The sequence below is a fragment of the Manduca sexta genome, chromosome 11, assembly GCF_014839805.1.
Source record: "Manduca sexta isolate Smith_Timp_Sample1 chromosome 11, JHU_Msex_v1.0, whole genome shotgun sequence".
Classification (NCBI taxonomy): domain Eukaryota; kingdom Metazoa; phylum Arthropoda; class Insecta; order Lepidoptera; family Sphingidae; genus Manduca; species Manduca sexta.
The window spans coordinates 4750180-4762958 of NC_051125.1; the positions used below are offsets into that span (position 1 = coordinate 4750180).

A 12779-nucleotide genomic window follows, 5' to 3' on the forward strand; every position below is an offset into this window, starting at 1 on the left:
AAAACGTTGACAATAAACTAATAACGTCTCATCATTGCGTGTTTTTTTTATAATTCACATACTTTTTGAAATTTGTTTGAATGCACGTTTTATGTTTGGCAGCATACAGCATCAAGTAGCGAATTTTTTAAAAATTGTACAAGATTGCAAGTTGTTAATTGTGACTATAATAATTATGATAGCTTAAATGTGAAACAATTTATAGTAACATCTTTGATCAAGCTGCATTGATGGCATTTACCTGATATATTATAATATTATTAATTTTTCCACGTGATATATAATTACCAATTTTTTTACTTAACCAAAGATTTACATTTTCGATATAATCCAGCTAAAGAATAAGTCAAAAATTAAGCATCTAACACGTGATTCAAGTAAGCGATGTAACAAATAGCTAAACGTAGAATTTCTATTTTGGATAGTTTTTTATCTGGGGGTAGAGTGGGGAGAAGTCGTCTGAGGGAAGCGAAAGCAGCATTGAAGGCTTCAACGCGAATCCTCTCGCGGGTGGCGTGGGCTGTGCGGTATTTGAGCGTGGCGCGGCGTCGTCTTCTCCTCTCTTCTCGAGACAATCCGGCGCACGGCGACCCAGTCCCGCTTGACAGGTAAGCCTCTTCTGATAATGCACACGGTTCTAACGATCTGTCTCTGTAAAATAAATAGTAGAAATAAGCACATGTAAATGTATTTTTTTAATGTGACGTAAAAATAATTTGAATTAACGAGTGTTTGAGTCATCTGATGACGATAGCGTCAACGATCGACAAGCGTCGATAATCAATTTATGAAGAAGAAAATGTATCTAATTTAAGCTTAGATGATGAGACAACGCTGTCCTATCCCGGGGCAAGCTCATAAAACAGTTCCCATAAAACCTAATACTCATTACAAAACAAAATGAAAATTCAAGGATCGTAATATTTAAAATTGTGAACATAAAACTTTATGACAAAAAACAGATATGAAGCGGGCAATCGGTTGATTTGATAGTTGCAGTTTATCAAGGCTACTTAAAATTCGTTTCGCTTAGCGGCACGCATCCGAGTCGAACACGCAGCAGAAATAATTTTGGCGAACGTAATTTATATTGGATTGTCTTGTTTTATGAATCCACACTATAGATTGAGAATGGGTCGGTAAAGTTAGCTACGTCGCAGTGAGTCTTATTCTCGAATTAAAATCCACAGAACCCATTACCGTTGACCGGGTTCTACTGTATTTGTTAATGCAGGACATGCTCTATCTGTTCCAAATTCCATTTAGTTTTAGCAAGATTGCCATACACACAAGCAAATATTAATAATATAAACAAACATTTTCCTTTTTAAAAATATGATGTATAGTATGTAGGTAGATGTTGCAGTGTTGACTTTTCGGACGCCCAACACCTCAGTCTGCCCCGTGGCCACAAAGGCTGCATAGTCTCCGAAACATCGGGAGAAAATTTAAATATATAAAACCACGATGATATTAAAAAAATAGTTTTATTTCGATATCTAACATTTGCGTGAACATAGAAAATCGTTATCTTTTCATGGCTTTACATTTTTTATACTTATATACACGAAATTTTATATTGCAGGAAGAATGATTAATAAACGTGTAATTTTGCCACTCAGGGCAGACGTAGGTATGTGGTTATCTACAAATATAACTAATTGACTATTTCTGAGAATAGTATTATGGTTATTTTTTTTTTAATTTATATTGCTGAAGGATTCCAATGATTCTTAGAAACCATGCTTAACTGCGTTTATTAAAAACGCTCCAACGTCAGTTATAGACGTTAGTAGACAATATTGTTGATCCTTTAGTTCAGATAAGTAGGCAAGACTAGGTATTGGGTAAGCCATGTATTCCAGAAATTAGTATTACTTTGCAAACAAATTTATTGTAAAAGGACGCTTGCAGCTAAAGAAAGAATAATTTAAAATCTAATCAACTACCCTAGAAGAAAATTCATTAAAACACCCTTGCCTAATACATTGTTATGTTAAGGGACAAAAACGAGATTCAGGCCCAAAGCAATGAGGAACATATCTAAAATTGTTTTAGGTAAATATAACTGTTATAATAAAAAGGATACCAGATTTTTTTATTTGAATTCCAAAACATTTTTTGACCGATTATTTATCTGTATTTATTGCGATAGACAATTAATGATTAATTATTACAGAATATCAGTATAATATAAGACATTGCTTGAAATCCATTGACGTATTGACGTGTGACTGATAATAATACTAGCTCCGTATTATCCTGCCCTGCTGGTACGGGCCTTCATTGCTGAGGGTTTAGGCCTTAGTTAAACATATTAATTATTAGCCTTGTGTGGGTCTTCAGACTTCACATACAATGACATTCCTACGTAGAATTTTAATAACCATATGTAAACAGCAATAAAAGGGATGTTTTAAATCTAATTAAATGAAATAGTACATTTGAACTTGTAAAATGTTAAACATTATTTGAATTCCGTTAATATTGGCTCTCCCACCAGTTCAGAAAGAAGTTTTCATCAAAGAAGAATAGGTAAGAAACTCTGGTGTTGCTCTTTTCAAAATCAGTTTGATATATAAACTACATTAGATGATACACAGAAAAAAATACATTGGTTTTTCTATTGTTGTTTAGAGCAGTTCATTTGCGCAAGAACAATCTTATCATTGGATTATTTTGATGCTATGCAACATTGTGGTTTATCGCATGTCTACATGCTTATTGTATTTTTTAATGATAATGATTATAAATCCATAAAAGTATTGACGAATCTAAATAAAAAAGAAAATAAGCTTGTACACGATATGCGCAATTTACCGCCGGTTTAAAGTAAGCAACAACTGTGATGCTTCCATTTTAAAAAATAATTACTTCGAAATCTAATAATTTGTTTCACAGCAGAAATTGGATAAACATACCATGGTCATTTAGTGGTGACCATTGGCACATACAGTGTTAACTCTATACTTATTTAAGTGTTATAAGTTTGAAGAAGTTTTCGTTCTAAAGTAATGAAAGTGGGGGGAGAAAGATATTTTTTTATTTTAGTAATTTCAATAACATAATGATAATTATCACTAAAGTTGATTTGTTTAAAATAAAATGATAATATTCTAACTGAGCCTCAATCCATTCATTTCTAGACGAAAATGCCTACACCATCACTCTCCTCCTATATAAATGACTGGCTTCGTTACTTAGAATAGAATTATTTATTTCAGAAAAAGGAAAAAAAACAAGGTAGGTATATTAAATAAATTTGTGCCAATACATTCTACCGGGATACGAATCGGTGTGCAATGCCATATAACTACTTTTACAGTTTGTATATAATATTGCACTACACTACATTATTAATAAATATTAAATACTTTCCAGAACGAGAACTGTCATCCGTGAAATTATACAAGATTAAAGTAACGACAAATTTATTGTAAAAATAATTCAATATAAGCCAATTGTTAATTTTGTGTTATAATTGATGTTAAAGATTCAGTATAAATGGGAAGAGCCACTATATTTTTTTAACTAAGCTTTATTTTTCTAAATAACCATAGGTACCGGTATTGGAATTTGCAAATTGTGGCGACATTGGTGCCTACGTGAAGACATATGCCGCACATACATTAAAGTATGTTAAAGTTAATCTTAATGTATCAATAATTATAATATTTCAGAAGTTTACAAATATTACCGTCTTCTGGGAGCCAAGTTTTCTCTTCCCGTAATGGGTAACAGCGCCTCGCGCGGCTCCGCCAGCATGCACGATAATGAGCCATCTTCAGCTGTGCTCGCTGTTTCCAGCCAGCTCTTCATTCTAAAGATATTATTTTATAAGCATTAAAGAGGTAAACTAAATCTAAATTCATCCAATGGTTGTGTGGAAGAAATCGACAATTGCGATAAGACCGTAATTTATATTTCCTGTTTGTTTATATTCTCTATTTATATTTAATTTTAATAAGAGTTTAAATAAAAAAATAAACTTTTAATATAAATACTTACATCATACAGTATGCTAAATCATCAAAGATTGTATTTTTTTTATTCAATTTAATCTTTACATGCTAGCGACTGGCAAGACAATTCTACTACTAGATACTTACGCTATCAAATGTTTGAGCAAGGGATATAATTATAATGTTACTATCTTGTTAATATACATAGAATCAGTGAAAAAAAATCTAGATCGAGGCTGTCCCGGTTTAACCGGTAGGGCGGATCTAAACACTTGGTCTAACTTCAACACAAATTTACTTGATCAGCTGTAAGTCAAAACCCGCTATCTTGCCTCTTAATAAGGTTTAAACTAGGAAACCGGTGATGATTTTGACAGCTATTTAAGCAATTCTTAACCACCTTTTAACACTAAAACAAATTCATAAGTAAAACTGTATAAACCTACATGACACTTAATTGTATCTTCAAAATTCTAGCACATTTAAAACAAAGTATCAACATAACCACTCATGAGTCATCTCACGAAAAACATTTACATCTACAAGACCAAAATGGCCAGCCATTCCTTACCATTCCCTCAGAGACTGTCGGGTCACGTTTGTTTTGATTCCTGTTCAAATCAAATTTACCGGCCGCAAGGGTAATACTGGATTAATAATACAACACTCGTTCACACCTAGCACTAAGCGAGCTCTTTAGGGGATAATAAATCCATATTTATTCTTTTTATATCGACCCCAGCGGCCCAACCCTTTCTAATCGAATCATGTTCGCTAACCGTATCGAATCGATTCTACTGCGATGTTGTCTAGTTGTACTTGAGTGACAATTCAATATGATTTAAAATTACGTTACATAGAGTACCAAGCAATTAAATGCAGGAATTTAAATTGATGTTAGGGATGATATGTTGGCAAAGGATCAAGTATAACACCTGATAAAAAAGTTATTTGTACCTTAGTATAGGTAGAGTATTATTTATGTTTCAAGACGGATCTGAAATATAAACATGATTAGAGAAGAGAGAAGACATTTGCGCTTTCGGAGATGTTTCCTCCAAAGTAAAGAACATGATTAAGCTACCATTTCATTTGGTTTCTTATGATGCAGTAATATTATCTCGACCAAGCTTGACCACTTACGCGAATTCACTCTTTCTTTATATAAAATTTTCATTGTGGTTTAAAGACCGATGACTACTTCTAGAGGCTCGCCAAGCTTCACCGGTCGGTGTCATAAGATGCGTACCACTGTCAATCCTAGATGTTGTTAATTGTTAGTTGCGGGTATTACAGCGACATAATGTTTGATCCATAGATTCAATATGGGTAATTTTTTTTTCAAATAAAGCACCATGCGATTTCACAATATGTACATTCAATTCTTAATTACAAATTATTCACAAGGGGTCGAAAAAACTATTTACGACGAGAAAGTTCTATACGGAGGTTGTCCCACGTATGTATTACTTCTAATTATAAAAGATTACATTGATTACTATAATATTTTATACACGCAAGAAAACCCTAACCGATTCACTCCACACTGACTTCATATCGTCAGACTAAATTGATAAGGATATAATAAAAATTTCGATCATCGTTTGTGACGAAATTGCGCCATACTCAAATGCGATGGAAGGGTGAGAATTTAAGGCATGAAAGGAAAAAAAAATAGTATTAATTTGTTACATAGTACTCAGTATGTAATTATTTTGCGTTTTACTTTACCTACTAGAGTCAAAAAATAAACAATTGATGTGATGGAAGGGATTGACACCGAGCGCAGATCAAGAGAAGGCTTACGAATATAGATAACTGAATTAGCAGTTTCTTAATACAGTTTATAAACTTAAGATAAATAACACCGGTCAACATGATTTTTGAGTCGGACTCCTGAATGTGAAATTTTGGTTTCTCCTATGTTACAAATAAATATAAAAATAACTGTTCGCTTTTGTCGAAACTAGAGCAATTTTACTGAGTTTCAAAAAACACATACAAATTTTTATACTTTCTATGTAATTTTATTTAAAATTACGATAAAAAAGTTTTTATTGAATATCAAAGTCTTTTTTATACAAGAATTATGACTAATAATAGCAAACAAATAGAAAATAACAAAAAATCATGTTCAAAAATGTTTTTTTTTAATGGATCTTTTATGTTTGTGTGCGTATTAATCCCCAAATTTAATCTCCCATCATACTCTCGTTGTACTGCCCTTGGTAATGTCGTTCAAAGTCCATCAGATCTTGGTAAAAACGTTCTGCCTGCTCCTCGGAATAGGCACCCATATTATCTTTAAATTTGTCCAGGTGAGCATGTAGCATATGGAGTTTATGGGATATTCTGCAGCCCAACAATTTAAAACTTTCAAGCATAGTTTCAATGAACTCTTCATAATTGTCGACTCTGTTATTTCCAAAAAAAACAATTGACTACTGCTTTCAGACGCTTCCAGGATTATTTTTCATGAGCAATAAGGAATTTTGTGAAATCATCGGTGCTCATTATTTGTTTTATTTGTGGTCCATCGAAAATACTAGTTTTAACTTTAGCTTCAGATAATTTGGGAAAAAATCTCTTTAAATATTCAATAGCTTCAGAATTATGATCTAGAGCTTACACAAATTGCTTCATTAGCGCTAACTTTATATGTAACGGTAGCATCAATATTTATTTAGACTCTACTATTGGTTTCACTTTCACATTATATTTTCCAATTTGAAATTAATACAAGCACCGTGAGGCACCCATTTCTTATCTTGATTCCGTATTTTGAGGTTATAATATGCGCCATAGGCTTCACAATGCTTCAAAATCGTTGCCAAAGCAAATTTTTTGGTTCTTAGTTTAATAAATTCACCGCAAATAAAACAGAATTAATCAACATCCTGTTTACACTTTCTTGGTGCCATTTTCTAACCAAGTACGACATAAAAGTCGGTTGTTACAACTCAAATATACTTTTTTTTAAATAGTAATAGACTAGTAAACACTCACTACTGCTGTTCAGACATAATACACAATTTGCAATTAAAATGATCAAAATGCTACCGCCTATTGCTCATAAGAATCAATTACAATCTTCAAAACGTACTTATCAACATAAATCAGACAAAAGCAAACTTTAAGAGTTAAAAATGCATAGCCGAGTGTTTTTCGATGTTTGGAATCAGAATTCAAGCATTAGAACAAAAACACAAAAAAAAAAAATTTTTTTTGGTGACCTGTGTAATATTTGTTGAGTATATGTTATTTTGCTATATTGAATAGAATTAGCTTTTCCCTGCAACTAACTCTTATTTGAGTGGAGCTATGAAGCCCGTAATATTATCAATATGTATAATTAGTATATACTCTGTCACTTGCTTTAATAAAGTATTTTAATTTTGGTCGTGTTTATGTATTATATTTTGTAACCTAACCTAAGAAATATGGATCTTGTTGTTTGATTTAAATAAATAAATATAGGTAATTACATGAGTATTTTATATAATGTAAATATTTCCTAAGTCTACCTTAAAACGCATTCTTATTTTTTTCATACGACACGCGTTTTTCGCAAAAACAAAATATTATTAAAAGCAGTTTTAGGGAATATACCACACAGTGATAGGAGATAAATATATATAGTTTTTACTCGTCTTTACAGGCATATTTCGTTTTGCCACTGGAAGCCTGGCAAAGAGATCATGTTCGTCGTAAACCGAATATCAAGTACCGTAGGTACCACATAAAAAAATATTTTGAAAATAAATACTAGTCGTGGTCTAGGTGCCACAGTATTTTTTTAATAATCTATCATATAGCTATAAAACGTAGGTATTATATTTTTAAATTTCACAGTTATTGGATAAGTTATTATTTGAAACATGCTGATAAAATTCTGTCGTGGGGAAGGATAATCGCAGGTAACTCTAACTCTAACAGTCTATCTGACCATACTTCTGTTACCATCAGGTGCAGATGAGCCACTTTAGCGTGTCCATATAGAAAATCTGAGCTATAAGTAGGTCGGTCTATAATTATAATCAACAAAAAAACAAAACTACTAAAAACAAAAAATGTTTCATACCTGAAAACTCTTCAAAACTATAAGCAACACATTCGCGATTGTTCTCCAGATGCACAAGAAAATCACAAAAAATGTTTTCACAATCTAACATTCACCGATATACTATACAGTTTTCCAGCATCCCTCCGCTTATATGTCCTCTGAAGAGGGATGGACCCACCCTCTCGCACCAGAGGGCGGGAACGGTGTAATCCCAACATATTTTATTAGTAATTTTTTACGTTTTTGTTGTATTGACGTTATTTTGTCGTACAATTTATATGGATAGTTCTGATATTTTTCATCTTAATGAAAGGAAGTGTGTAATGTATTGTAAGTTGTGATTGATTAGGAAAAAAAGTATTTAAAAAAAATGTGAATATAACCCTTAAATTTTGGTGCCAAAAAATCACTGTCATAATAATTATCATAAATAAAAATATTGTATAAGTATAATAGGTAGGTATACATTATAAAATTTTGTTATACAAGCGAAATGTTTGTATAACAATATTTCGTAATAATAAAAATAAATTCGCTATACATCAATTTTAAACTTTTTTAAAAAAATTCTAATACCGAAATTGTTTGCAAAGATAATAATGTGTAGAAAAGATGAAAAGAAAGGATCTAAAGGAGAAGATGCACGGAATCAATAATTTTAGTAGGGTTTATAATATGAAATTAATAACACAATATACACATTATAAAAAATTTGGAACTACCAAAGTGAGGGTTTTATATATTGTAGAAATATGATGTCATTTTTACATTTGGTACACGCATCGATATATTTTATAATTGCAGGATTTTATTAACAAACAGTGACTTTAACACATCGAGTAAAATAAAAAAAAAAACAATAGTAACAAGAAGCAACAAAACATTGGACCACATAAAACTTGAAACTAATATTTGTGTAAAATTATTAAAATATAAATGAATATACACATTGCATTCTTTATCACGTTGCATGCAAGTTAAGATTCAGATTCAAACACGATATGACTGAAAATAATAAATTATTCTACTGCTGAACTTGTAAGTAAAATATAATGAAATATTATTTAGTCAAAGTTAAATTTAAAACTGAGTTATGAGAATTCATAACTCAGTTTTAAATCTTCAGACATTATAATCCATATTAATAATATAAATGAGAACAAAATTCTGTAACGCTTCCACGGCTTGTTGGGTTGATTATGATATTTTTTTTTGTGGAAGTGAGCTTGAACCCTAACAGAGTATTTTAGTTACTTTTTCAAATATTTGTCACAAACCAAATTCCAAGCGAATCCATGAAAATAAGCTAGTAGGAGCCAGTAATATGTAACACGGAAATTAGGAAAATACAACTAATTAAAATACAAATATCAAAAACATTCGTTTATTGTAACATTATCTTAGCCTTAAGCCGCAGCATCTGTGTTTTGTGTTCGCCCCGCCCATCCTGGGACTCACCAATCCCAAACCGACCCCGCCTATTGATCCCGGGACCCAGGTGTTCCCGGATAATTGACGTCGGGACGTAGTATACCTCTACGTAGATACAATTCCAATATTGGGTTTTATGTTATAGCAACTTCGGCTCATACATTTTAATTAAGGACTTATTTATATTAAATAGTTTTCAGCTGCACTTCTTGGAAGAGTAACGACTAACATTTTGTGTATGGCGTTTCCGTTCCATTCATCGGCGAGTCTACTGATAATACACATATTAAACTTATCTTGTTTTTTAATTAAAATCTCCACTAAGGATCAACGTGGTATTATTTTCAATGTTTTAACAATTCTTGGCAGGAGCTCCATACTGCATTTCCTGTGAGGGTAGTGCACTCGTATGAAAATTTAAAATTAATTTATTCCTTATTTTGCGAGCATAAACTGCTCTAAACAACATTTAAAAAAGCAATCGTATTTTTTTTCTTCTCTTTATCGTGTACTGTAGTTTATAACTTAAACTGATTTTGAAAAGAGCAACACCAGAGTTTCTTGTCCGTTCTTCTCTGGTGAGAACTGCTTTCCGAACTTGTGGTAGAGTTAATATTGACGGAATCTAAATAATGTATAACATTTTACGGGTTCAAATAAATCATTTCATTTCATTATCTGCATTTGTCAAATTAAAACATATTTAAGTATAGTAACTAGATATAAATTAGATCGTGGTGGTTTTCGAAAAAAATTGTCATCAATAATATACTGCCATAATAAAAGAGCGAACGATATCATTCGACCTCAGCCTAAATTAATCACATTCAATGCTATAACATTATATAGACGTCTTCAGACTTTTATCTGATAATACTCATAGCTTTATATTTGAATCGACTGCGTATGTATCCCTTACTGTATTGAAACAATGTATGCATCACCAAATTAGTTATGATAAAAAATTTAAACGTGGATTGGCTCCAATCTTATCAATATATGAACACGTGCAAAGGACAGGTGATACAAAAGTAATAAATTGATTATATTTGTCATTCTTACTTGAAAAGGTAGACATTCAGGTATTTTTACTAGTTCTACGCGAAAAGAGGGTGTTAATTACATAATTAAACAATTCCATATTTCGTTGATTCTTTATTTCCTTGCATATTTCGAATAACTGATTTACGCATGAGTATTATTATTTACTCTTTGTTAATGAAATAATAAGAGTTCTTTTTACACCTCCTTTGTTTTATTTTTCGTCTACCTTGGGTTTGCATTAATTCCGCCGTCACATATTCTAGATATTCAAATCATGAAATACAATATAAATTATCTTAATCATAACCATTGTGTAGCTTCATAATTGTCAATAAGTTGTCTTTCCTCGACATTATTATTAATTATTATTTTGTTTTTACCGAAAACCAAACGATAATTGAAAAATAGACAACTGCTACAGTCATTGCATTAATACATCATCTAATTGTATTTTTATTCATTTAATTGAAAAATACCCAGTATGCATATGAGACGTTTCATATATTACTGCATATAAAAGTATAATTAAGACACAAAACCCTTGATCAATTTGAAATATTTACCTCAAGCACAAACTCCGACGTAGTGATCGATTTGAAAGCGCCATGCAATTCCATGCTATGACTGTGCTTCGAAATTGATTTACTCGGTCGCAGAGCGAAATAATTTATGCAAAGAATCATGTACCGCTCGGAGACATCCTCACAATTCTGTATTAATGCCATAATAAACAGTTATAAACAAATAGAAGGGACTCCGAAGGTCACGGCAAACGCTAATTTCCTTTGTACCGACATCGCTACACAACACGCGATGTAAATGAAGCTATAATTTTTTTTTTCAGTCTCGCAAATTGTGTAATTGTTAAGTTTATTGTCAAACTATTATTATGGGTAAAGAGCAGCACAGAGAACATTAGGGACATGTTTTGCGTAATTGGACTGAGACACGCAATTGTGGAGAAACGATTTGTCTAAATTACTTATCTACTCAGATGAATACGTATCAACTATTTACGTTTCTTGTTTTAGAAGTTAATAGAATCATATGATATCTCTATTGGTCATTGCTCCAATGAATATCACTAAACGATGAAAAAAAGAAAATATTAGATTTGATCCCCAAATCGTAGGATTAACATATAATTTTATAAAGTTTTTCCATTCGGAAAGCACGTACTGCCATATTTTATAGTTATGGCGGATATGAAATTAAGTACACGGGTACACATACATACACATTAAACAAAAACTCCCCATTAGGTACTATACATAACAATGTTCAAATCTGAAAAATTTGCTGCCTCAATTGAACATTTTAATGATAGGGGGAGAGCCTATAACCATATTGGACACAATTTCCAGACTCCGAGCTAATAGAACAGGAAAACCTAATAGCATTTGCTCAATCCGCCAATAAACAGTAGCAATATAGTACAGAATTTAAACTTAAACTATTTTTGGGATTTTATCGCGGTTTTTTATATTTTATTTTTCTCCCGATGTCTCTAATTTTAATGTCTAACATTCGCGTAAACATAAGAAATCATTATAGTACAGAATTTTAGATTTGTAAACTACTGCGTGGCACTCGACTTCTCACGTTACCCTGAGACGTAAGAAGATAAGTGGCCAGGGGCCTTATTCTCTATCCCGCACGTTATTTTGACAGTGCGTAACAAGCATGTAACACAACCCATCATGTTTAGTACTATAGAAAATTGGCTTACAGAATACCATTCCACACACATTTCTCGAAGATAACATGACACGGCCGCGTTACGCGATTTCACTATCATACAGAATAAGGGCCCAGTAATTACGCTGACTACAATGTCATCCAAACCGGAACACATCTGTACATGCGCCCTGATACTTGCCGGTGGAAATAGATAAGTCATTCATGTGTTTTTAAAAGCAACGAAAGAAAAAGTAACGCAGCATTTAACGACATGCGTGAACTATTTCATAAGTGATTATGAAACCAATTAAAATTTTGTCACAAATGTAATATATTTATACAATTGATATCTAATTATTAAGCTTTTGGTGTACTAAAATGCTATTCAATACATAATTCAATAATTTACTCCTTTGCAAATGTGTTCAAATAGGTACGCATTAAATTAGAATCGAATATTAATCCAATTTACTATTTTCATGTCTATCTATTCACGTATTATAATTATCTTTGCTATTCAGATTTATAGCAATGAACGAGGTTGTAGCGTAGGGAAAGTGGAAAATTGTAGCGTTACCATAGCAACTACGCAGTTGTGC

At 32.0% G+C, this 12779-nt stretch overlaps 1 protein-coding gene across 1 annotated transcript; it reads right to left on the reverse strand.

The window, feature by feature from the left end:
* Window positions 1-327: 327 nt before the first annotated feature.
* Window positions 328-3819, reverse strand: LOC115442568 (helix-loop-helix protein 1). Its single transcript, XM_030167633.2, has 2 exons — window positions 3698-3819; window positions 328-651 (listed from the first exon to the last, which is right to left on the reverse strand). The coding sequence occupies exons 1-2, from the start codon at window positions 3817-3819 to the stop codon at window positions 354-356; spliced, it is 420 nt and encodes a 139-aa protein (XP_030023493.2). The 3' UTR covers window positions 328-353.
* Between the last annotated feature and the right edge of the window lie 8960 nt (window positions 3820-12779).